The 25,405-nt window shown below is 39.3% G+C and overlaps 1 protein-coding gene across 6 annotated transcripts in view; it reads right to left on the reverse strand.

Moving 5' to 3' along the window:
- Positions 1-1,578: 1,578 nt before the first annotated feature.
- Positions 1,579-25,405, reverse strand: part of PTPRM (protein tyrosine phosphatase receptor type M) — a 442,321-nt gene continuing 418,494 nt past the window's right edge. For all 6 annotated transcript variants that reach the window (XM_059467174.1, XM_059467165.1, XM_059467156.1 and 3 more), the window contains 10 exons: positions 23,268-23,384; positions 18,800-18,954; positions 18,345-18,480; positions 17,611-17,760; positions 16,969-17,142; positions 14,083-14,214; positions 10,915-11,040; positions 8,960-9,123; positions 6,747-6,882; positions 1,579-2,477 (listed from right to left, as the gene is read on the reverse strand). In XM_059467174.1, coding sequence (XP_059323157.1) covers positions 2,424-2,477; positions 6,747-6,882; positions 8,960-9,123; positions 10,915-11,040; positions 14,083-14,214; positions 16,969-17,142; positions 17,611-17,760; positions 18,345-18,480; positions 18,800-18,954; positions 23,268-23,384 — 1,344 coding nt within the window. In that variant the 3' untranslated portion in view covers positions 1,579-2,423. The remainder of the gene's footprint in view (positions 2,478-6,746; positions 6,883-8,959; positions 9,124-10,914; positions 11,041-14,082; positions 14,215-16,968; positions 17,143-17,610; positions 17,761-18,344; positions 18,481-18,799; positions 18,955-23,267; positions 23,385-25,405) is intronic.

Here is a 25,405-nt window from a genome sequence, read left to right on the forward strand (position 1 = left end):
CCTAACACTAGGGTTTTAAAATGACTAAGAGCACATTCTGCAACAGGCTGAAATGCTACAAGGTTTATTCAAGGACCATCATTCTTCTCAGGACTGGGATTGTATTTCCCAAGTTTTTCAGTACTGCTGTTCAATTTATAGCAATGGCCTGTACCTGCCAGCTACACTTTAAAAGAGATGCTTTGCAGATGCAGAGCAAACCTGTCTTTGTGTCTTCAGATCTAAATTTTAGAGTGGTTTTGAACTGGGAGTTGACAAGCTGGGAGTCATTCTGTCCAAGCTGGATCTGTTAGATTTAGAGCTTCTCAAAGGTTGACTGATACATTTATATAGATGCTGCCCCCATTCCAGACAGCTTAGCAGGATCGTTTAAGAGCTGAAATACTGTGCAGTCGGCCACATCTTTGAATTGGGTTTCCCATAAAGCTTTGGAAGTATTGAGCAGTTGCTCTGCCTGCAATGTCTCCTTGAAACTTCTGGATTAAAAAATGTTCTGTGGTTCCAGCAGATGGCTCAGCAAGCTATTGCTGACTCATTCCCCCTTGTTGCTGCAACAAAGGCAATTCCCAGCACATTCAGACACTGGTCAGTGCTTTGTAGAAAGAGGAACCATCCAAACACCATGGAAGATCAGTACAGCCATTCTCAGGAATCTCTTTAATGATGTAAACCTGGCCACTGACAACAGCTCTAGTAATGGATCAGTTTCACGATTTTTTGAGTAACATCTCCACCAGCCATTCTAGCATTGGTGTCTTTAACAGAAGGAATTACATTCCCCTCACAGCAATCATACATCTCAAAAAGAAGAGCACTTCCCACAGCAGCAGCAGGCACAGAGAGAATGGCAGAGAATGCCCAGGGCTGCAGAGGGTTCTGTGACAAGACCAAGCACAACACCATCTCTTCTTCAGAACAGGGCATCTCTCAGGTTCTGCATTTGTGCATTTTTAAGCATACAATTCACCTCTTTCATATACTGGCACAGCATATTTAACTCCACTCTGGTGAGCTGCATCCAGCTCCAGGGATCCCAGCAAATGCTATGGGAATTTGGTTTGCTCAGCCTGGAGAACAGAAGGCTTCAGAGTGACCTAAATGCAACCCTTCAGTACCTGAAGGGAGCCTACAAGAAAGATGGAGATGGACTTTTTACAAGAGGTTGTAGTGACATGACAAGAGGGAATGGATTAGAACTGAGAAAGAGCTGATTTAGAATAGATATTAGGAAAAAATTTTCACTTTCAGAGTGGTGAGAGGCAGTGGAACACGTTGCCCAGAGAAGTCCCACCCCTGAAAGTGTTCAAGGCCAGTCTGGATGGGGCTTTGAGCAACCTCGTCAAGTGAAAGGTGTCCCAGCCTATGGCAGGAGGGTTGGAACTAGATGATCTTGAAGGCCCCTTCCAACCTAAACCATTCTATGATTCTGTGATTCCATGACCTCACTATTGGCTGGACTATACACTGGATAATACAATAAACACTCACTGGAGGTAGCTCATTATTTACTAGATTTAATCTAGAAAAGAGGCTTAGTTGAAGGCACTCAGATGCCAAGAGATATTAAATTAAACAAAATTGTATCATGTATGTAATTATTTATTGAGCTGAGAATCCATACAAGGTAAACAAATGTTTACACTATCATACAGTAAGCATTTCCAGGGCTTAATAAAAATGATTGTCACTCACTGTGCTTCACCAAAAAAAATCATTTTAATGAATAAATAATTTGATGAAATCAAAAAATATTTACAATATAAACAAATGAAAAAGCTTTGGATATATTAATCTGAGCATCCTGTCTTTTGCATTTTTAACTGCATTTCTATCAAGATTCTCTCTATGAAATGGTACAAAGTGGATAGAAATTACAACTCAACAAAGTTATCATGATTTGGTACATGTCTTTCTGTTAGTTCAGATAAGCTACATATGATTTGTTAATTATGCACGTGTTAGAATACAAATATAACTAAAATCATATATTATCAAAATGCCAGACAGCATTCTCCACAGAACAGAAATGTACACTAGGCTGTGACAATAACTGAGAATCACAGGCAACGAAAAGTAACAGAAAAAGTACAAATTCCTTCATAAGAATATAATTGTGCTCTCTTATTTACCAGAGGACTATGCTGCTTCACCACATCAATGGCTGAGCATGGATAAGGTGTTCAAGGACTGCCACGTGGTTCGGTGTAGGCTCACAGGGGTGCCAAGCAGCAGCTTCGGAGTGGGAGTCGGGCAGTGCAAGCGGTTTTATAAACATCTCTTGGGGCTCTTAAAAAGAGCCAATTATACAAAGCAGTAGAAGCATAACACTGAGAAGTCTTCATCTCGTTTACACAGGCATCATGAAGTGACTTGCTTTGTTTGTGGTAGTGAAAGGAGGAGCTCTGTCTGTGCTGTTTAGACAATCAGCCAGAATTCAAGTATTCTAAAGCCACTTCATAGCAGAATTTGTATTGATCCTGAAAAATCAAAAGGAAACCACAAAGTCAGTTATTGAAGAAACTTAATTAAAGGGGTCAATATTTCTCTCTTGTTAAAATTATTTACTATCAGCTGTTGTCAGTGGGAACAGTTTGCAAATCCAATTTATGTTCAGATAAGAAAATCTTTATATTAACCAGACAATAGACACTATACATAGTAACTTATGGTGCTGCTCATGTTAGATGAGTATTTAGCTGCTGTAATACACTTGTATGAGAAAAACTGACTGCACATAAGCAAATTGACTTGCAACCCTTCTGTCATCTGTGAAAATGCTCATGTAGCACTTTATGAGAATTGGAGTTGTTGAAATTCCTCCCTGGAAACATTTATCTTAAAATAGACCCAGCGTTTAGTACTTCCCAGATTACAACTTTTATTTTAATGTCATTCAGACACTTGCTGCATTTCAGGGCAAGAGTACTCACTGTTGGTCCTCTATCTGCAGCCCAGACCCAATCCACAGGACTATGTAATAGCCTTGTGAGATGGGGCCCGAGCTAAATGAATTGGATTAATTCCAATTAATTTTTAGCAACTGCCAGTGATGGTCAAGTTAGCCTGGGTAACAGAGGAACTGTAAAGAGCCTAAGTTTTCAGGTGCCAGCCCTGTGCTTCAAACACAGACCTGCTGGTTTTATTTGTAGCTGCTTGGAAACAGAGCAAGTCCCAGGGAAATAAATCCCCTTTCTGAGGGATGCAAACCCACTCTGCATCGTTGGGGACAAAAGGTCATGTCTTGGCCCCTTTCATGTCTTCAGTGGAATGGAGAGGACAAATTTAACTGACCATTGTCCACTCTGAAACTTTTAAATGGTGCAGTCACTGATAACTTCCCAGTTTTATGTGCATACATACCCCTCTCCTGTTTCCATTTTTGCTACTCACAATACTCAAAAATACTACAAATATTTAAATGAAGAAAAAGCTGAAGGAAATAGTAAGTGCATGTTCCCTGAATCTAAGGGCTCAGGCTTCTGAAAATTCAATTTGGAAACACTTGCCAGTTTTATAACTATTTCTGTTACTGAAATGCCCTTTTTGCTTATGCACTTTATTTGATTAATAAAGGATAACTAAGCACATATTGACATTTAGGAACAACAACAGATTTAATGAGCTGACAGCACTCAGCCTTGCCCAACATCACGAGTAGTAAGATCTTCAGATATATTCTCTTTTCCCTGAAGCAAACATTTTAAAGGATTAAATCTTTTGGCCTATACTTGTGATTTTGGGTCACATTTTAGCTGAGAAGAGAGTCCACTTTACATGCAAAAGACCATATACTATTAATAAAATCAAAACACTATTAACAAGCATGGATCATTTAGAAGTTCTTTGGTTGAGAAATGCCACGTCATAAGAAGACAAGTCTAATGTGCACAATAACCTAAGTGATGAGTGAGCTGTATGTGTTTAAAGTCCTGCAAGGTTCCATAAACTGCTTGTGTCTTCTTCAGAATGAGAAAAGAATAAAAAAAAAGAAGAAGGGAAAGAACAGAGTATTATGTAAATTCCTTTTCTGCTTTTATTGCATATATGTTTCTAAATAAATGGAAATTGTTCTATAACTACATAACAGATCAAAACAAGAGATCAGCCACTCATCCATTTCCACTCTTCCATGCTCATTTTATGCTGATTTACTGATCTAGCAGAATAACTGTCATTTTCAGTAAGCCGAATATCTGTCTTAAAGAGCAGACATACCTTATTTCCCACTGTGTTCACTCACTAGTGTCCTTTGTACATTTTTATTATTCACTTGATGGTGGATATTAAAAGTCTCTTTAGACTAGCTAGCTTCAGAGAGGTATATTTAAATTTATTTTCTACAACACCTGTGGGTAGGCCCAATAACATTTATCACCAAATGCTTCGGGCATCCCATAATAGATATTTTGCAATATCATGTGTTACCTTTGTATGACAGCTGAAAAAATTATTAGATTTCCAGATGTGGCATTCAGAGTTTTACACTTGGAGGAAAACCAAAGGTTTCAGTGAAATTGAGATGAATCTCTAAGTATGGATGGTAAAGACTGCCTTTTATCTAGCCAGAAAGTGCATGACATGTATTGATAAAGCAGTCTTAAACCTGTTTTTTGTGAAACATTGTAATGATTTTGAGCATTTCATCTTTTACCATAAAATTTTACAAGGTAGATGAATATTACTGTTCTTCTTTTTGCAGTAGAGAAACTGAGGCAAAGACACATTAATATAAGAAGAGTCATAAAGGATAAACTCAGTAACAAAATCAGGAAAAGAACTCAAGTCTCCCAATTCCCTTTACCATGAAGCCATTTACACAGAAATTGAAACCTGGCTAATTCAAATATTTGTTCCTGCAAGGTGGCAGACTACAACTGAAGAGATGTCATTCTAACTCTGCTCAGTCAGTGCATTATGTGATAATGGGAAAAATCCTGGTTGTCCCTTGCCTTTATTCCTCTGTCTGTAAAAATAAGGAAAACAATACTGATCTCTTTCACAAGTGCTTTGAAATTTCCTAATAAAAAAAGGCCCTACAAGGCCTTTCTATGCTTTCCAGACATTCCCAATACCACTCTCAGTTTACTAAAAGATATATTTTTATTTAAAATAACACATTTAGCTTTTTTGATTAAAAAAATTCTCTTCTGAAAAATGGAGACAATTGCATGACAAATCTATATCTGGAGAACTCTCACAAATGGGAATTTATAGAGAGCATTTTCTTTAACTGTACTTCTACACTGGTAATTTTCATTTTATTTCTATTAAATAAATGAATAAGAGATCAGAGAGTTCTGTGGGCTTAAGCTCTAGGAGGATGGAGAACACCAGCATGCCAAATCCCTGTATAAACTATACTACATGAATGAAGTAGAAGGACATTTTTCTTAATATCTAGGAAATAAAAATGTATGATTCTCATCACGATGATTCTCCTCCTGAGGATAAAAAGGAGAGGAAAAGAAGCCAGTCAAGGTGCTCCCTCCCATCACTGTGGAAGTCTGATAGTTTCTGACTGACACAAGACTCACAGCTCCACACTATTGGTGCTGCTCATGAACTCCCTCCTTGCTTTGCACAGCTGACAACATCTGGCCCTTTTCCATCTGCCTGGCCAGAGCTGGGCCTAGGGGAGGGTTTGGGACTTCAGAGACAGGCCAGGAGAGAGCACTGTGATGGGGGAATATGGTGGGAGCCAGCCTCCCACAGGAGAGGGGAGGTACAGCCATCCACGTGGTGGGGAGGTGGATATCCCTCCCTGCCTGCTTTCACCTGTGTGTCAAAGTCCTGCTCTCTCTGCCTATTCTCCAGTGTGTGCCACACTCAGTTCAGCTGAGGGGGTCCTCTCCTAAAAGTACAAGAGGTTGGACCAACTCAGTGAGATGTCACCTGCCTCACCCTGGGCATGCTACAGAAAAGTTGCTGAAATGACCCCAATTTGTCTAACCAGAGCTTGCAAAACTGGCTCAGATTGGGTTAACATCCCTGAAAATGCCCAGATGCTGCTTCCTCCTGCCTGTGATACTAAATCAAATGCAGCTGCCTCTTAAGCAGCCACCTCTGCAGCAGGATGTTGTAAAAGTGTCTTTTATAGCCCAGGCTTCAGAACAGGGCATCGAGCTACACCCATCTCCAAGTACAAAACTACACACTGGAGTGTAAGAACCTGCTGGTTTAAGCTGTTCTGCAGCTCTTCTGGCACAGCAGCTGGCACTTCAGCAGTTCTCCATTTAGGAAAAAGCTCATAAAACACTCTCTAGGAAAATAATTGCACATGGCCCCTTGTTTCTGAATTTCTTTAATCTTTCTATGAGATAGAGCAACCATAATTAAATGCAATATTCTGGATGTCAAACTGAAATTCATGGCTTTGATAAATATTAGGCGATTAAGCTATTTATAAAATATATAATTTGAAAATCTGGCATTTAATTTTACATAACTATTATTTCTACCATGCAAGTGCTGCTCTCCACTTGGTTCAGCCTGCTAGAAAAGAAAATTAATAAGGATGTTCATCTGAAAGTTTAAAACTCTTAAAAAATTCAAACGAACAGAGACAAAGTCTCCTTGGGAAGAAAGCAGTGTAAAAATACTCTTACAAGTGAAGTGACTTCATTATGCCCTTTGAAAATGACTCGCTTGCTTTGTGAACAACTCCCACTGCAAATCCTGGAAATCTTACTGACTCTTCTGAGAAAAAGAACATTTTCTATTTAATGGTGCAGTTAAAAAGCTCCTACCAGAAGGTCCACCATGTTAGGCTTATTATTCCTCAGTGTCTTCACAGCATGGAACACATCAACAGCCCTCTGATGTCGAAGCATTTCACAAACAATGCTGATTGCACAAAACGTCCCACTGCGGCCACCTCCATTCCTGCAGCGAAAGTGATAAAACGGCTCAGTTACAATGGACTCTGTGGCACAAGTCTGTACAGCAACAGGGATGGCTCCAGAAGGCATGAGCTCCAGCAGGGAGAAACCACAGAACATTCCTGGCCCCAAAGGCTGCCCAACTCCAGGCAAAACATGATTTTTAATTGGAATTGGCATGCTGAAAGATCTCAAAGCTATGATTCAGAAGTCAGCAGGCTGACAGCCTGGAGGCAATTGAATGGCTGAGTTTTGCACCACCCTTCAGTGAACACTGGAGACAGCACAAAGAGGATGCTAAAATAAGGATAAAGTACTTTTAGTTTCAGTTCAACACTGCTTTGCATTGTAAACACACATGGCTGCAGTGAGCATCAGGCCTGGAAATGCCACAGAGAAAGCAAATCTTTGAGCTCTTTAATTCCAGATTCTGGTGCTTTCCTCCTGGACACAAAGGCATTTCGGAGGAACTGCAAAAGCACCAGAAGTCTCATTTGGGGGAGTCCTGGTGGCTGCACTTGGTATGGCACTGGGTGGTGCTGCCATGTCCCCCTGGCTAGTTATCTCAGCTCCTGGCAGCAGGAAGAGGGGCTGGCTGCCTGGCAAGGGCTGCTTCTAAAGGCAGATGTATTCCCCCTCCACCCACAGTTATCAGAGGATGAGAACCCGAAGCAAATCGCTAACAAAGAAGCCAGGCACAAATGTTCATATACATGATCAAATACAGTATTTAATAATACTTTATCCCTGGTTATTTTTAATCTTCAAGAGAATCTCTTTCTTTCTGGAAGCCCCATTATTTCTACACTTATTCTAATCAGAATCTTTAGGCTGAGCTTCACTGAAAATAATAAACCTTAATAATTACCAGAGTGCAGACTAGTTAGGTAGCAGGTCTTTCAAACAAGCTTTGCAAATGGTTGATTTTCAAAGGAAGATACAACGTCGCACATCTGTCACATCCAGGCACTATGAAAAGAATGCTCTCTGCTGCCAAAACAGTGCCTGATATTGTGGGACTGTTTGAGAATTTTAATTAAAATAAAGTAATTTAAAAGGATTATATTAGAGCTTTTTCTTTCTTTACTGCCTGGAAGTGACGCATGTGTGATGTTGTACAACTATTTAATATCATCAGCCACCTCAGAGATAACAGTAATTTGCACTTCAAAAGGGTCTTTTCAGCTAAAGATCTCAAAACATTAATTAATCACACTGCACAATGCTCCTTTGATGAAAGTATTATTATCCCCATACTACAGATGGGGAAACTGAAGAGCAGTGACTTGTTCAAGGTCAGTGATAGTGGGAATCATTAATATACTCTTAGATTCTCCTCCATCATTCTGACACAGGGTCCCAACTTCTGAACATGGTTTTCCTGTTTGCAGGTCCCTTCTCTATCATGGCAACATCTTTAAACAGATGTTTAGAGGAAGATGAATACAACTTCAACTGCTGAAGACTCAGTCCCAAAAGATCAGCTACTTCTGAGGGCAGAAGCATGTACAGGTATTAAACTGTACCAAAAGAAGGATGGTGGCAGAGTGGATGACAGTCTGCATGAGTGGAGCACAAAGTCAGAGGAGGACAAAAAAATATACCATTATTAGAGAAAGGTTAGGCAATTACAGGATCATCGTAACTGGTCTATCACACCACTTTTACTCCTGTGCTTTATGCCTGGAAAATGAATCACCCCTCCAAGACTACTTATTTCTATCATCCTTATCTGCAGAAATAAAAGGTACATTGTTCTGAAGGCACATTTTTGATTTGCTGCGAATAAGTACGCAACTTTCCCATTTGCAAGAGTCACTGGACTCTTTATATAAAATGGAGTTAACTCAAACCCATCATCTTTCCATAGGGCTTTAACAAAGTACAGATGGGGAAACTCATGAATCTGCATTAAAATGACACAATTCCTCTTGCATTTGAAGCTTTTAAATGAGCAGTTGTAATATTTATTCAGCCCCAGATTAGACAGATGCCTCTTCACCTCGTTACAAATCTTTTAAAGCCTGACACAAATTCTGTGACAGAATTCCCTTATCCCTCTCTTCTGCTTCCATACTTACAAGCAATGCACAACCGTGCGTCCCTCTCCCTCGTTGTACTCCTCCTGCCACTTGTCCACCTGACGGATGAGCTTCAAGAAGGAGCGCTTAGAAACCGGAGTGTCCCTGTACATGGGCCATCCCAGGAACTGGAACTGCTGCACCATCCGATAGCCATCCTGGGGCTGCAGGGATCCGGACAAAAGCAGGAAAAGTAACACTATTTGTTTGGCACGAAATTCAGGTATTTGCATCAGGAAGGGAACTTGTTCAAGCAGATGATTGCTGACAAACTGCTAATGTAACTTCAACTGCCCTTGAGGATTGATGACTTTTAATTTTCAATGGAGTTGTCAGAACAAGAGTTTTTAAACAGACTGTTATACAATAGGCTAAAATATAGCAATAGTACATCTGCACAATCAAGCAAATAATTAATTAATAAGATAGGTGGAGCTTGGTAGGAAAGACAGAGCTGTAACATAACTTCAATTATATACTGTTTTCATATATAAGCTTCAGTGTTTTTAAGAACGTTTATGTGTTTCTGTCCTTTTTTTACAAGGAAGGTCAAACCCTCTCAAGATATTTTGAAGCAGGAAACATTAAGAAAACCAAATTGAACCCTCAGATGTTTCTAGCTTATAAAAAAATATCTAACTACATTTTATTTTATTGTGCTCTACTGCAGCAGTCAGAACCCCTCTGGTGAAACATTACTGAACAGTTGCTTTATGGTGATTTAAAATAAAAAAGGAGCACAGAACAAGTGATAGTGGCAGAAAACTACAGTCCTTTGAAAAGGGCATAATGAACATGCACATGAAAACTGGTTTTGTAGTCTAGAGTTTGCCACTTCTGTGCAAAGTGAGGGCATTTTAGTGCCACTCCTAAAATGAACAACACATAGAAATGATGACATTAAATTTTATTCTGTAGAGTAAGAGTTAATAGAGAGGACGTAAGATTAACACGATATGGGAATAAACAAAACTGGATGTGGCACTAGATGTGCTCTCCAATTGGTTTTGTGTGCTTTATGTCAGAGTCTGGAATCTACTGATTTCCTGTCCAGTTTCTTTCAGCTGATGGCTCCTCTTCCCAAAGCAGCCAGACCCAGTGCTTGCTGAAGGTCACAGCCTGCTGGAGGCTGTGTTTTTTATATTGCCACATTTACTGCAAATGCCAGGCCTTCACAGTATTAAGGAAGTATTTGAAGCTTTACAATCTGCTTCCCCACTTGGATATTAACATGTTTTTGGTGTCTTTCCCTGCCCATCGAGCTAACAGGTCCCAGGGAAGTTCTTGATTTTTTTTCTGAACGGAGTCCTGCTTACTCCTAACTATAGCTTTTTGGTGGCTGATATGAGTCCCATTGCAAAGGCTCCCTGGATGGGACCAGATATCTGGCCTGTGGTGGAATCTTTTTTCCACTCAGCTTGAAAGAAATGCCTTGTTTAGTCTTCTGTCAACTTTATGGGAGCATAAAAGCTGGATACAAGAACAACCTGCTTGCCCTTCTGAAGTGGTTACATATGTTATGAAGTGTGGTTATTGGGAGAGGATCTTCACTAAGAGGCTTGGATTGCTATTGAAAAACATAACTAACATAAACTGGTGCACAGCTTTCTTCACATAACACACGATACAAATATACAAGAAGGCTAATTTCAAACTATTGAAAACAGCACTGATTTCAGCATTTTTTGGCTATCATACAATCTGAATGCTGCATTTATTTCATTTGCATTTAACACACTTGAGATATGTATTAATTTTTTCTTTTACTTTTATTATACATAGAAGTCTTTTTTATCCTCTGTAATTGTGCTGTGACTCAGTATTGCGCCATTGCTTTCAAATAAATATGCTGAAAAATGAAAATGGTTCTATGTGAGTTTAGCTTTCATTTTTATGATTTGAGTAGACTCAACTCATCTACTGAGACAAAACTGTTTTGGAAATAAGATCCTTACCCTGGCTGCATTATAAATTCGGAATATCCGGCTGATGATGTCTTCTTCCAAGTCAGCCGATACAAACTCCACCTGAATGGGACCGTGCCGGTGCACTCCATTTTCTGGCCAGTACTGAGGACAGAGCTACAGGAGACCATGGACAAAAAAGAACACAGTTAATCACCTTGGATTTCATGCTGCCTCAATATACTCATCTGTATTTGAATTTGTCATACATGTACTACTAGAATTCTTGCACAGTATCTTTATACAGCACACGATGCACCAAGTTCAGTTTCGAGCTCTCTGCTTTCATAACATCTTTCCATGTACCTAACATGGTGGTTCCTGCTGCTGTACTTTCAGTGTCTGGTGCCTGGAGTAAAACACTTCTGATACTCAGCATTACTTCTACAATAGATTATGACTAGACAGGGAGAGGCTGACAAATATTGCCATATCTTGGAGACAGCGGAGGCTAAAGACCAAAGGCCTGGGACCTACAACTGCCCTGAATAGCTGCTAATAATTCAAACTGCATGTGATTTATGCTAGGAAAGGTACATAAATTCTCGAAACTCAGGACTTAACTTTCATGTTTTTCACCTGCGACCGATAATACTGGCTAATATTAACATTGCTTTAAACTTTCAATAATTGCTTAATTTCATCTTATTAGTAAGACCTCAAAATATTAATTATGCTTTCTTCAGTTCTCAGAAAAAATTATTGCTAGGTATCTAAAGATCACAAAGTAAAATTACTATTATCTTGCATGGTTTTAGTGTCTAATAATATAACAATGGCTTAATCCATGAACCAATTACTGTCTGTGTTAATACTTTAAAGATTGAATCAACACTTTGCAAGGAGGTTTTCGTAGCTAGAATCTGCCTATTTTTTCATAAAAATACTAATGATTTTTTTTGCCAGGGATATTTAGAGCAGTTTCAGCATGCAGCTTTTGTAAGCATTCACCAAAATTAAATATGAACTCATGAAATTTTGTTTGCTTGCAGAAGCATTGATGTCATATTTGGAACTTTTTATTTCAATCAGTAAAACAGCTGTGGTCTTCATTCTGCTGCATTGCTGTTGGTGATCCAGAGCTGAGCTGACAAATCACATTTACTCCAGATGTTGTTTTGCATTTCTTACAATACTTAGTCCTCAACAAAGTTGTTTAGAGATGACTACATTTTACGAAAACATAACCATTTACTACACCAATTAAAAAAGAAAACACGGTCTGATTTGCAGGATATCACGTTAACAAGTTAAACTCCGAAATTTTGAGTAGGAAAATATGTTTTCATTTTTTAACCCTCCCTATGATGTGGTCTGCTGAGACAACTGCTTTCCAAATATTGTCTAAATGTTACAAAAATTTTTATTATGAAATATGCTGGTGTACAGGATAGCAAAATGCAATGCATACAACTGTTGCAAATGCCAGTGCTCAGATCATTTAACATGTGCACAGTTTAGTACTCATCCTTCAAATACATAGGAATACAGTTCTAACAGATCTCTGAAAAATGCTTAAATGATAATAAGCAGAGCTGTTTGCTGGGGCTGTTTTAGGAAGCTATGATTTTCAAGTTCGAAAGAAACCAAAAGCATTTAAGTCTGCACATTTTGCATGCAAGTGATGCTAGCGACTCTCTTCAAGTCAGAGCCACAGTGAAGGGTTGAATTTCATTTCCCAATAGTGCACAACAATCCACATAAATGGTAATATCTAAACAGAACTGTAAACACTTCACATATACATAAATAATAATCATAACAGTAATTATTAATAAATCTGAATGTAATGTGTGTTTTTAATAAGCTTTGCCCTCTCTCCACTTCTGTTTGCTCTGAGGGTTTTGAGATTTACTCCTAATGAAAAGATTGTTACTCCATTAAGAGGTAAAAGGTTTAACATACTGCAGAAGCAGGTGCATTAACTGCATATCCCAATAGCTTTTAAATCCTGGGAGGCTAATACATGCTTGGAATAGCCATGCCCTGTTGTAAATTCAAAACACAGCCAACAAATTAAAAAACACTCTGTCTCCCTTGAGTCTTTCCTTATTCACTCAGAAAATAATCTTAGATTCATGAATGAAAGTTTTGTCTTTCATTTCTGTTTTCCTCCCTGTAGAGACAGTGCAGAGCTTAGAATCAGAAATTTAGTCTTTAAAACAGTGTGTGGAATTCCTACATGTTCCTTTGAAAGACCAAAAGGAAGATCACTGTCTTTTAAAAACAAATTCTACATATTAAAAATAAGAGGAAATATTTTTTAAGTATATGCAATGCCAAACAAAGCTAAAAAGATTCTTGATCATTAAATGACCTGCAGTCTGTTCTAAAAAATCACAATTGCTCTTAACCAATAATTAACAAATATTTACATATTCAGAATCCAGATTACCACCACATTATTCCAGCAGAGGGCTGGTGCAGTTTGTTGGAACTAAGGAAATTATATCTTTGTAAGAACTTGGAATTGTGCAGTTGTAACCCAGGCTCTGGGACACTAAGTGATTAATCCTAGTGATTAAATTGCCAACCAGTAGGTTCAGTTTTCCAATTTTCTGAACAACATGTTCAGCATGTGCAACTCTTTTGTAAGGTAATTACATTCCCCTACACGTTTCATTGCCCTCTTTTCTCTTCCAAAGGATGCTTAGTCTCCAATCTTTAGCTCCTCTCTCCTAGTTTAGTTCCTATCTCCTTGCTCATCACATCATTTTGTGCAATACACAACACAGATTTTCACTCTGGGAACACCTATTCCCTGGTAAGGAGACCAAGGTCACTGACCTGTTTCAGGCAGGCTAATGAATGAATGTTGGCTTCTGTTCATGATTTTGGCCACTACAGCATGTTTCAGACTTGAGTCAGAATTCTACAACCTTAATTTTTGGGTTTTAGCAGCCCTTCCCAAAACATGTTCTCTTAGAATAAATAACAGGTGCATGCATTTATGTCTGTGTGCACTAATATTTTGGAGGACAAGCTGCTGATGGTCTGATTTATTCCTTTTCCCCTATGAGTATCTGCAAGCTACAAATCAATGTTTTAGAGTGTAAGTATTTAATGTTGTTTTAAAAAAAATAATTACATCCTAAAGCTGTTCTGTAATGCTGAGGCACTAGCACTCCTCTTTTAAATGAAGCATTTTTCTGGACTTACTTGTGCAGGATCCACATCATTCAACATAACTACTGAAGTGCAGTGATAATCTAGGACCAGTCTCCAGAAATCTTTGACAGTATTTGGTAAGGGATGCTGCGTAACTATAAAAGCTGATGGTTGCTTGTAGCTCTGCAAAGAAGTAACAAGATGATGAGAAGAATGGCAACAGAGAAAAATCTATTTAGCAGAATGTCAGTCATAGCCCCAAAACTTCAGGACTGAAAGCATTATTTCTATTTTCTGTATAATTAATATATTGTTTTCATCTCTTTTCTGAGAACTTATATGCTTCAAAGTTAATAAACTACATTTGGGAAGGATATAGCTTCTGCAAATGTTATATTTCTAAAATGTATTTCATGCCACAGGCATAGAGTAAAATCATCAGAGGCTTTTGCTTCCAATGTAACTCCTACAAGATTTTGAGCAACGGGTTTGTTTTGAGCTGTTAATGGACAGATTAATCTTGGCTGTTTGCATTTAGCTCTAAATTTGAAGGATGCCTGTGAAAGGAAATATCTAGTTATTCTTCAGAAATATTGTTGAAATTCTGGTCTATCTGACAGCAGTGAAGATACCCAGGGGATAAATTTCAGTGCTCTTTGTTTCTTTTAGTACCAGAGTATGTCATTGACTGAGCTGTTTGCTGGAACTTTTCCCCTGTGGATCTCAAACCAACATTTTCACTTACATCCTTCTGAGTGTTGAAAGGTTCTCTGGCCATACTGGGGCAATTTTTGGGAGGGGGTGCCACTGCCTTCATTAAGGAGGGTGGGGAAGTCTCTACATGCCTTGAACTGAACCATCTGCACCACAACAGAGATCCAATCACATCAGCTACTGTAGGCAAGTGGTTGGATTCCTGGGGCTGTCCTGTGCAGGGCCAGGATTTGGACTTTGGTGGCTTTGACTTTGGCAGGTGCCAAGAGGACAGTGCCAGACTCCTTTTGGTGGTGCCCAGTGAAAGGACTGGAAGCAATGGCCATAAGCTAAAACACAGGAAGTTCCAGCCTGAAGGTGAGGAAGAATTTATTTACACTGAGCTGTCAGAGCACTGGAACAGGCTGCCTAGGGAGGTCATGGAGTCTTCCTCTCTGGAGACATTCAACACCCACCTGGACACGTTCCCATGTCACCTGCTCAGGGTGACCCTCCTTGGCAGGAGGGGTCAGACCACATGATCTCCAGAGGTCTCTTCCAACCCTAGCAATTATGGGATTTGGTGATCCTTATGAGTCCCTTCCAACTCAGGATATTCTATGATTGTTCTTTCACAGATAATCACTGAGGAGACCACAGAAAATTATTCCACTGTTTTGGGTACAGATGCAGGCATGCAAAACTTTGGTTCTTTGTTTCAGCACATGGCAACCAGCAGGTAATGATGCCCCTCATACATTAAGCATTTGCTTTCTGTCCTACTGGTCCGGCCTTGCTGGAATTTTCATGCAGATGAGAGGTCCAAAGGGGTCTCTGTTATTCATTCAATTAGGATTCTCAGAAGTTCTTTTGGGAACACTATTCTCAAACTCATTCTGATACTGAATAAGGAAAACTATGCTTGCTGCCTCTTTTGCTTGAAGTGAGCTCTGAAAGGCTTAGATGAGGTGATTCAACAACACCTCAATGGATTCAAGTGGAGAGGGGGACACACTTAATCTTGCTTGCTGGAGATTGAGTGTTTAGAGAGATGAACAAATGTCTGCCCTTGTCTATCAGCGCAGGGATGCTGCAGAAGCATGCTTCAGGTGGAAAGCAACCCAAATCATCTCCTGCCTGGAACCTTTCGCCCAGACACAGATCTGCATGTAGCCCATTGTTTCAATAGTGAAGAAAGGAAGCATCTTCAAAGCAAGTATTAAGGCCCTGCTCTTTCTGAGCATTACTTAATTCACAGAACAAAACAGTACTGAAGTCTCCAGGAAAGAAGACAATGTAATGGCACAATCACAGACCACAAATTAAGGAGCTCTGTTCTAATATGAAATGTCATTGACCTACTGTGAGAGGCTAGACAAGTCAATTACACTTCTGTTCTCAGTTTCTCTACATAGATAAACTAAAAGATACATTTTCACAGGAGTGTTTTAAACTTCAGCTCATTTTAGGAAAAGGCTTTGAGAACTTGGAAGGAAAGAAACGAAAAAAACTGCAATAAACTGTTATTACCCTAGCTTCACTTTTTAAAAAGGCCATTTACAATGTGTTCCTTCCTTACTAACCTCTTTTTTCTTGTTGTTTATGTGTTTGACAACAGTAATGACTATAGCTGTAAATTGTCAAAAATAGGCTACAAATATCTACAGACTGTAAAGGCAGTTTAAGTGTCTTTTTACTGTTACTCTATTACAAGGATTAGAATTGCCATAGATGCATTTGAGAAAAAACTCCACACACACATGAAGAGGAACCATTCATTCAAGCAGAAATAAACAGGAAGGCTGAAGTAATGGCTTGTGTACTATCTTGTGTTGACAGACAATTTTTTTTTTGTTAATTACTGTTTAAATTATAAACAAAGGGAACTGAAATATTGCTGCAAACCTTATTATTCTATTTAACTGCCTGTATCTCTTAATAGGTAACTCTTGTTTTCCTAGGCCAGATGGTTAAAAATTCAAGCACTAGGGAGAAATCCAGACACACTCAATTTATCAAAACTCCCTGAATTGCTCTCTGAGCATGGCTTGGGAACCTTGGCTGTGACATAACATATGTGTGATCCTAAATGTACTTGGGAGTGTAAAGATTTTGTGCCATGCTTCTGGGAAACAAAACAAGCCAGAAGGTTTTCCTTCTTACGCTGACTCCATTTTCTAGCACGGCTCAGTTTGGAGGGCTGCTTATTGCCTTTTTATTATTAATGCTGTGGTGCAGACTTACATCCATCAGTGCAGCATTGATGTAGTTACTGCTCTCCCCATCTATCGTGATGAGGAAAGGCAGGCATCTGTCTGGAGGCAGCACATCCATGCAGCGATTCTTCTCGTGGTTTCGCGGCAAGAGCGCGATGCTGCAATCCTCAACGCGCAGCGTTGGAGTCACCATATTTAAAGTCTTTCAAGGAGAGTAAACAATGCAACGGAAAAATTAGCACTGCACTGAAAGCAACCCAAAATATTTAAGAATAGATCAGCTCTGCATTCAGCTTCAGCGGGAATCAATATGCCGAGAAATGAAAACACATTACAGTCAGCAGGCTTTGGAAGCAGAGAAATCCTGGGAGCACATGATTATGGAAAACAACCTCACAGACAGCTGTGGAGTAGCCTGCTTTCTGGAGAAAGGACAGCAGAAGGATCAACATACTACCCTCGAGTAAAATGAATATTTTACTACTACCCCACTGCATTATTTTATGATTCAGCATTACTCAGCAGAGATGAGTGACATGTTATTTTTCCATTTTTTGACATCTTTCACTCGTAGACCTGTTACAAAATTCATATGTCTATAAAAACTTAAGCAGAAGTCTTTACTATAGCTAAACTCTACAGCTTCTAGGCAATGTAAGCCACTACTTACCCTAAATTCCTCTTTGATCTGGCTCGAGTTTGTTTGAGGATCTAGTTTATTCATTTCATAGTAAGCAGACCTAACTTGAGAAGCTGGAATAGTTGTGTCCCCGCAAAGACAGGCTTCCAGGATAGCATCATGGATGAATACATACTGTTCCTGGTTAAGCAATTAAAGCAGATAGTTACTGACATGGAATGCATAGACCATTAGTATTTTGGTAAATAAAACATAGCAACTAATATGGTTGCTACTTCACTCTTCAGTTTACCAGCACTGAAGCAAGACCAGAAGTAACAACCACAGTTTAAAAAAATTTATCCCACTCATTTGGAAATGAATATATAAAGATTGTCTTAAACAAACTACAAGTAGTTAGAGAAGTGCAGTAACATTCCATAACACAAAACTCAGAATGTTTCTGGTTTTCTCATTCCTCTGGGCGGTTCTGTAGGTGCCATCATGAAACTAAACCTCAACAAGATGTACTCCAGAATGAATCCTTCCCAGAGAGGAAACATTCCTGATTTCCCCCATTTTTTAAGAAACATTATGAACCTTCAGTGAGGAATAACTGTGCACTTATTTGGGAAAGGGGTCTTCAGGTTTGTGCAGAGACTATTTGGTGCATATGACCAAGGAAACTACTTTCTGGAGGGTGCCAACCAACTACAAAGCTCTATCTTAATGGGCTAGAAGGGCATTTCTTCTTGCAAAGCAGTCTTCCAGTAGATGAGCAATACCTCGGTCTGCACCATGTTAACTCTGCGGGATCGAAGCTCTCTCACACAATTGTAGATGTCCACGACGCCTTCTCGTTCTGCCATATCTAGCATGATGTCAATGACAATGAAACATCCAGTTCTGCCAGCACCAGCACTGAAACAGAAGAAGAGCACAGTTAATATGCAGCAGGGTATTGGAAATGTAAAGGGTATAGGGTTCATCTCACTGGTGCTTGATCAATTGGATGATTACTGAAATTGAGCAATGCACTTGCAGAACTTCAGACTCAGCTTCCTTACTCTCATTTATATATTCAAATATGTATAATATATATGTATTCTGGTTTACAGTATTTTTTGAGCAGACCTACAGTGGCTTTGGCAGCCTGTATGAGAATACACAGTAAAGGAGAAGCAAAAGCAGGTCTTGAGTTTAACGCAAACCACAGCAGAGAGATTTCTGTTTTACCTACCTGCAGTGAACCACCAGAGGCCCAGCATTGGGTGGACTCTTGGCTTTGACCTGCCGTACAAATCCCAGCAGGCCCGTGGCATGGTATGGGACACCATGATCTGGCCAGCCCGTGAAGTGGAACTGACGTATCTCCCGAATCTCATGAGCACCTCTCTGGTGAAAAGACAAGGGTTGAAATTTTCAAAAGCCTGAGCCTTGCTGAAAAGCACCCCCTACCAACACAATCCGTACTGGAGAGCTTCCTCACAGCAGGAGAGCAAGCTCAAAAGTAGGGTATTAACTGGTTTCAAAGCCTTCCAACAAAATTAGGTAAGTAAGCATTAGATTGAAACTTTTAGCAACAAGAGAAATGCTCATCTCTGTATTTAAGTACTAGGCTGCTTTGCAAACTGTGGCCTTAAGATGCACGCCATGATCACAGAACAGGTCAGCAGTGAGGCTGAACACAGAGCACTGATGACCTTTTTTTTCCCCCACTGCCCTCCACAGGGGTTTTGCTGCTGACTTCAGAGGACTACAGCTTCAGCATAATTTTCATTTGTCCCCTTCATTGGTCTGTAAGAAAAAGCTGAATAATAGGAAATCTTTTTGCACCTTCAATCATAGGGGCTGTGTTTGTAGCCCTCCACATGCTCACTGTTCAGGTGATTTGCCACAGTCTACAAGGACATGGATATAGTGAGACAAGTATGAATGAGAAGCTGATTGTGTAAGTAATTTCCCATGTGACTTTGGGGAACAGCCTGGATATCAGAAGAGTATATGCTAAGTTTTATTTTCTTACTGGTTGTATTTTCCCTTCCCCATCTCAAAATGCAGCTGCCAATATTTCATTCTCATTAGAAATACACAAACTGGAGGCCATCATACATAGCTCATAAACAAATAGCAAAATTATGGCATATCATGTCTAGGCTGGACTAAATGTCAACAATACTAGTAACTGGTACTTTACAGCTTTTCTTTTTAGAGATATATTTCCTGTCTTGAGCCAGATGGAATATAAAAGGTTTTATTCTCTTTGAATAATAAGTAATATAAGCTTCCTAATTTACTGCTATTATGCATTAGTCTGGGATTTTCAGTGGTGGAGAAATTTTGGACGTGTCAGGACTAGAGAGGCCTTAGTGTATGTTGGAGCCTCTGACGCTCTGACAGCTCAGGCTGGGGGTCTGTGGAGACAGGGCATCTGCTCAGAGGAATATCTCATCTCCCCTGAAAATAGACACAAAAAGGCAGGCAAGGGAGAGGATTAAGAGCATATGAGGCAGTGGTGTGGATTGAGGAGATCACACCCTTTAAACAGAAATGACCTTGTATCCAAAAAACCAATTTTAAAACATAATGAAATCCAGGAATAGACAAAACAATTTGCATTTTAAGACAGTCTAGCACACACATTTGAATACAATTTAGTCCCTGCTCTCTGGGGATTTTAGAGTGTGGTAGTTAATGCATCTCTGCTACTGTAAGCAAGGCCTTTAACTCTGCAAATAGCTCTGCTTAGGTGAAGGTAGTGCCTCAAACACTTTTATACTGCTTGTAACAACTGCCCATGACCCCCAAAGAAACAAAGATCGCATAGAAAAAAAACAATGCCATGACTATACAAGCTGAGGACTGAAGTGAGTATCCCATACAAATTCTTCTTGCAGTGTACAGCTGAGATTTTCAAACAATTTACAAAAAACAAACTGGCCCTCCAAAGCAATGTGCCTGGCTGCTACACAGATCAGGTTATGTCCTGTACATACTCTGCCTTAGTTGTGAACAGGCTGTCTGTCAGGCTGACTGAATTTTTGTCTGCCGTTGTTAACAGACACTTAGGAAAGGTTTTGCATATAGGATACTTTTATAATGAGTTTTCTTATTATATCTACAAAGGACTTTTATATCTAGCTTTCCTGCTGGTTTCTAAACCCAAAATAGCACACAACTGCATGAATCATAAAAGCATATATTCATCTGGGAAAGACTATACAGCTGAAACAAACAGAAAATGCTGTACACTGCTAAACCCTAGGATGTTAAAAAATTATACAAAAACTTATGCTGCTGCTGTATTTTACTATTCATGTATGACTTATTCATCTGAGTTAACTGTTGTGCTGTAAAGAAACTGCTCCAAAGGAACTGCTTATTCACACAATGTAAAGCATACCTAGGAAACAGTCTTCAAAATCAGACTGCACTTTTGGCTTCAATTTTCTCAGCATTATACCCCGACTACTCAATATCCATTAAAAAAACCCAACAAAACTGAAGTAAGTGATCACTTTATCTTCAAGCAAATCAACTTCTAAATTCTACTTTATGAGCAGGTATGAGATGTTCATCAACAAACAGAAAGGACGGTCAGAAGGAACTAAAGGTCTTGGAGAATTTGATTCCTCTGATTTTCTGCACATCTATGAAGAACCTGAGGCTGCAATTACATCTTCCTTATCCCTCCTCCTCATCTGCCACAATGGACAAGGCCAGTTCTCTTAACTCCGCCCTTGCAGTTCCTATGTGTTAAATCTTTAATCATTCTGGAATTCAGATGTTGTCCCCAGAAGTCACCCTGACACAGGGGGTTAGGCCACCTAAGGCACAGAACTCTGGCATTTTTTCCTGTTGAATTACTGACGCTCCTGTTAGTGAAATCTGCAAGTACTTTGGAATGGAGGCTCCAGTGGTAAGTGTTACAAACCACCTTTCAATTAGCATTATCTGCATGTTTGGTTAGGGTGCTTTCTGTCTCATCATGCACCTTGACTTAGGGAAGGTGAAAAGTACCAATCTCAGTACATCAAAAATATAAACTTGAGAGAATGATGGTGAAAGAAATGTACAGACTTGATGTTCCAGTAACATTGGAGGAGTTAAAAAATATGGAAAATAGAGTAAAAACAAATGTACTTTACTCAAAGTACAGTGACACTGCTTTTAGAGGCTTACTGAAAAACTACCAACTATTAAAAAACGCAGTGTCTAAATGAAATCTTTTCAGATGGAGATTTTTAAAAAGAAATAAAATGTTTAGTGCCTTTTATCTCTATCTGTTCTAATGCACTTATTCAAGACATTTTGGTTATGTTCAACTGTAAAATCCTCTAGGTCTTTTCTTCAGTCCCAGTTAAGAAGCAAAAAGCTAACATCAAAGCATGAGCTTAAAATTTGCAGAATAGAAATCAACCAGTGCTTCATCTACTTCAAAGTGTAGCCAACGTTTCTCATCTGTTTATTAAAAATACCTAAATGCAAGGAAACAACAGGCTTGAGTGAATTCAGTCTACAATATGTATAGTGGTAAACATGATACAATATTTCAATTCATTCAAACCACGTAATTCTATTATCATTACCCTCAGGTTGCTGTATTGATGCATATTTAAGTATTAGATTGAAGAATAAAACAGGAAAAAACCCTAATTCCTTTGTTACTCTGGATGTGTGTACAGAGACCCTGTGGGGTAGTCATTTTGTCAGTTTCAGGTATCTGGGTGCAGGATTCTTTGATGCTAAATATTATGTTCTTCAAACCCATAAATGAATACTATTTCATTATTAGAGAGAGCCAATAAATCATGGGTACTGCAACTAAATCAAAAGAAGCTTTCTAAGCTAATTAGTTGAAAATCTACTCGTGATGGAGCACTGCTTTGGTGTATGCTATTAGGAATATCTAGTTTTACCAAGGAGGCTCTTTCCTTGGTGTTCTACAACTCAAATGGGTCCTGATACATACAATTAAAACCTTTCTGTTCTTTAATGAATTCTGAATGAAACTGCTGAGTTGACACAAAATGCACGGTACACTTCACCACTGACTGACTCTGCCTATTCTCACTTCCAGTGAGTGCCTTATTTGTTATTTCTATGTTTTCCATACATTGCAGCTGGGGAGCTGCAAGTTCTACAGGCTACAAAGCATCAAACAAATGTGTGGTATTACTCTAACAAACAGTAATACAACACACAGGCTGGAACTCTCCATGTAAGGATGGATTCCTGTGAAAAGGGAAATTGCCTTGAGAAGAACAGTAATTTGTTACAGCTCTGTCTCTGCAGACCAGGCACACCCTGGCCCAACAGAAAACCGAATTCTCCACCACAGACTTCTGAATAATGCTGAATGCAGCCTCTGGTACAGACAGAAAATGATTGTGGGGAATGTAAGATGGGAAAGCAGCACAAATGTGTTTTTCAATTGATTGCTAGGAGGAAGGCTTCGATTTCTCCTAGGCAAGGAACATCACTTTTTCTAACTCAGGCAGGGGCCAACAGTGATGAAAAGCACAGAACAGTTGCTGCATTTGAAGAAGAAAAACAGAGATTACCATAAGAGGGCGGTAGTAGTTTACCCAAAAAACCTATAAACCCAGGATGTCAGTCAAAAGATTTAACTTTCCCTTGTTGAATCTGCATGTAAGTTACTTTGGCAGATAACAATGTATTTAAGAAAACTGAATTTGGAAACTTACCTTTTCTACAGCAAATGTTCGAATCACGTATTCAGCCAGCAGCTCTGTATCTATTGGGGTAACTTTAATGTCTTTATATATCTCTGTGTCATCCGGCCAGTATTTGCAGCATTTGACCTTTAAAAGATACAAAAGAAATTAAGGTTCATTTGTTTTAGAAAGTTCATAGGGAATCCATTTTGCATTCTGTGCAATGATTTCTGATTTAAAGTGCAATCATGCACAGAACAGTCGCATTTCTGCACCTGTAAATGTTTGAGGGACATTGCCTCTTCTCTTTTTAAGACAGCTTTCAGAGTTTCTCATGAGCTTTGTGTTGTGCTTAGTGAAGTAAGGCAAATTTGTTTGGAGCACAAAGAATATTTATGCCCTGCACAGTTCAGCTATGGTAACTGTTCATTTCCTGTGCTTTCCAGAGCAGAGTGTGCCCAGAGGGACAAATATCACCAGAAGTCTTTTCCCCAACCTCTACTTGTTGATTTGTCTCAAAAATACCTTTCTATCTTCTAAAATAAAAGTGTTTTGCAGACAGGAAGGAGACCTCATGGCAGTTCAGAGCTTCCTCACGAGGGGAAGAGGAGGGGCAGTACTGATCTCTTTTCTGTGCTGACCAGTGAAGGACCAAGGGAATGGCCTGAATCTACGTCAGGGGAGGTGTGGGTTGGGTATCAGGAGGTTCTCCCCCCAGAGGGTGCCTGGGCACTGGAACAGGCTCCCCAGAAAAGTCACAGCATCAGCCTGACAGAGTTCAAGAAGCATTTGGACAATGCTTTCAGGCACATGGTGTGACTCTTGGGGATGGCACTGTGCAGGGCCAGGAGCTGGACTTTGATGATTCTTGTGGATTCCTTCTAAATCAAGCTATTTCTTGTATGATTATTTTTAGAAAAGTACCTGTTTTCTCAGATTAACTTACCAAAGGAACTGATGAGAGGTTGAATAGCAAAACTCAGTGCTTGAAGTCAAGAGCTGAGATTTATGTCCAGGCTTTACTATTATAACTCTACATAGCTTAACTACTAATTTACAGGTAACTCCAAACATTATGGGTAGGATTCATCTCACTTAGCTCAACCTAAACTGTTATTTTTAAAAGTGGGTGGTTTGAGGACTGTATTTGATGATGTAGATAGCTGACTGACTTAAGAATTTTCTTCTCCTTCACATTTGTGCGGACAAAGTGGTGGGCTGGGAAGCTAACGCATTACTTACATCTCTCTTTTACTCTGCGTTATCATGGTAATAGCTCTGCTATCACCACTGCATCTGGCCATCATCCAGGAGTGCAATACATGCTAGGAGTGGCATCTGTTATACATCTGCTGCATGGAACTGTCTCTCTCCTTCTCCCACCAAAGGGAAAATTTAAAATTATCTTTTAATACATATACATCTAGTTTACCTAAATATGCACTTCAATGAGTCAGGTAAAAAACTTGAGCACTCTAAATATTCAATGGAAAATTGATAGAAAAAAAAATTAAACTTCACAACTGATAAGAGAATTTCTCAGACCTATTTTCAAGGAAAAATATTTGGATTACTACCATGTTTAATCCTGAGCAAAAGGTAAAACTGCTTATACACAGATGAACATGTGTATAAGCAAACACAGAAAACTGTAATGCAGGATTCAAATGATTTATTTATACAAACTCCAGGTTCAGTATAGAAAGCATTATGCAGAAAGTCAAACCCCATCCTGTCAAGAAGAAGAAAATATATTTTCTTAAGCATTTGTTTCCAGAATGTCACTGATAATTATGTGCGATCTTTGTTTACTGTCTGGATAGATGGGAAATCTTGCCACATCACAGGAGTGACACTGGCTGATAAAGTAAAAGGTTTGTCCAGGCAGGGTCAGTAGTTCTGGCCCTTCTTCTGGCTCATTAGCAGGATAAAATTTAAATCTGAATAGAATTGAGTTGAAGGGCTGGCAAAATACAGCCCCACATCAGGATCCTCTTCACAGAAAAAGAGTAGCCTGGTCAGAAGCCCTGGCTCCCAGCCACAAAATTATACAAGCATCCTAACAGCTTGTTCCTGCTTATGCAACTAATGGAAAGCTGAGAGCTAGAGCTAGAGCTGAAGTTCAGGTAGCTTTATAAGCAGGTTTTTATTTATTTTTCTGTGCTTGC

This window comes from Ammospiza nelsoni, chromosome 1 (genome assembly GCF_027579445.1).
Source record: "Ammospiza nelsoni isolate bAmmNel1 chromosome 1, bAmmNel1.pri, whole genome shotgun sequence".
Taxonomy (NCBI): domain Eukaryota; kingdom Metazoa; phylum Chordata; class Aves; order Passeriformes; family Passerellidae; genus Ammospiza; species Ammospiza nelsoni.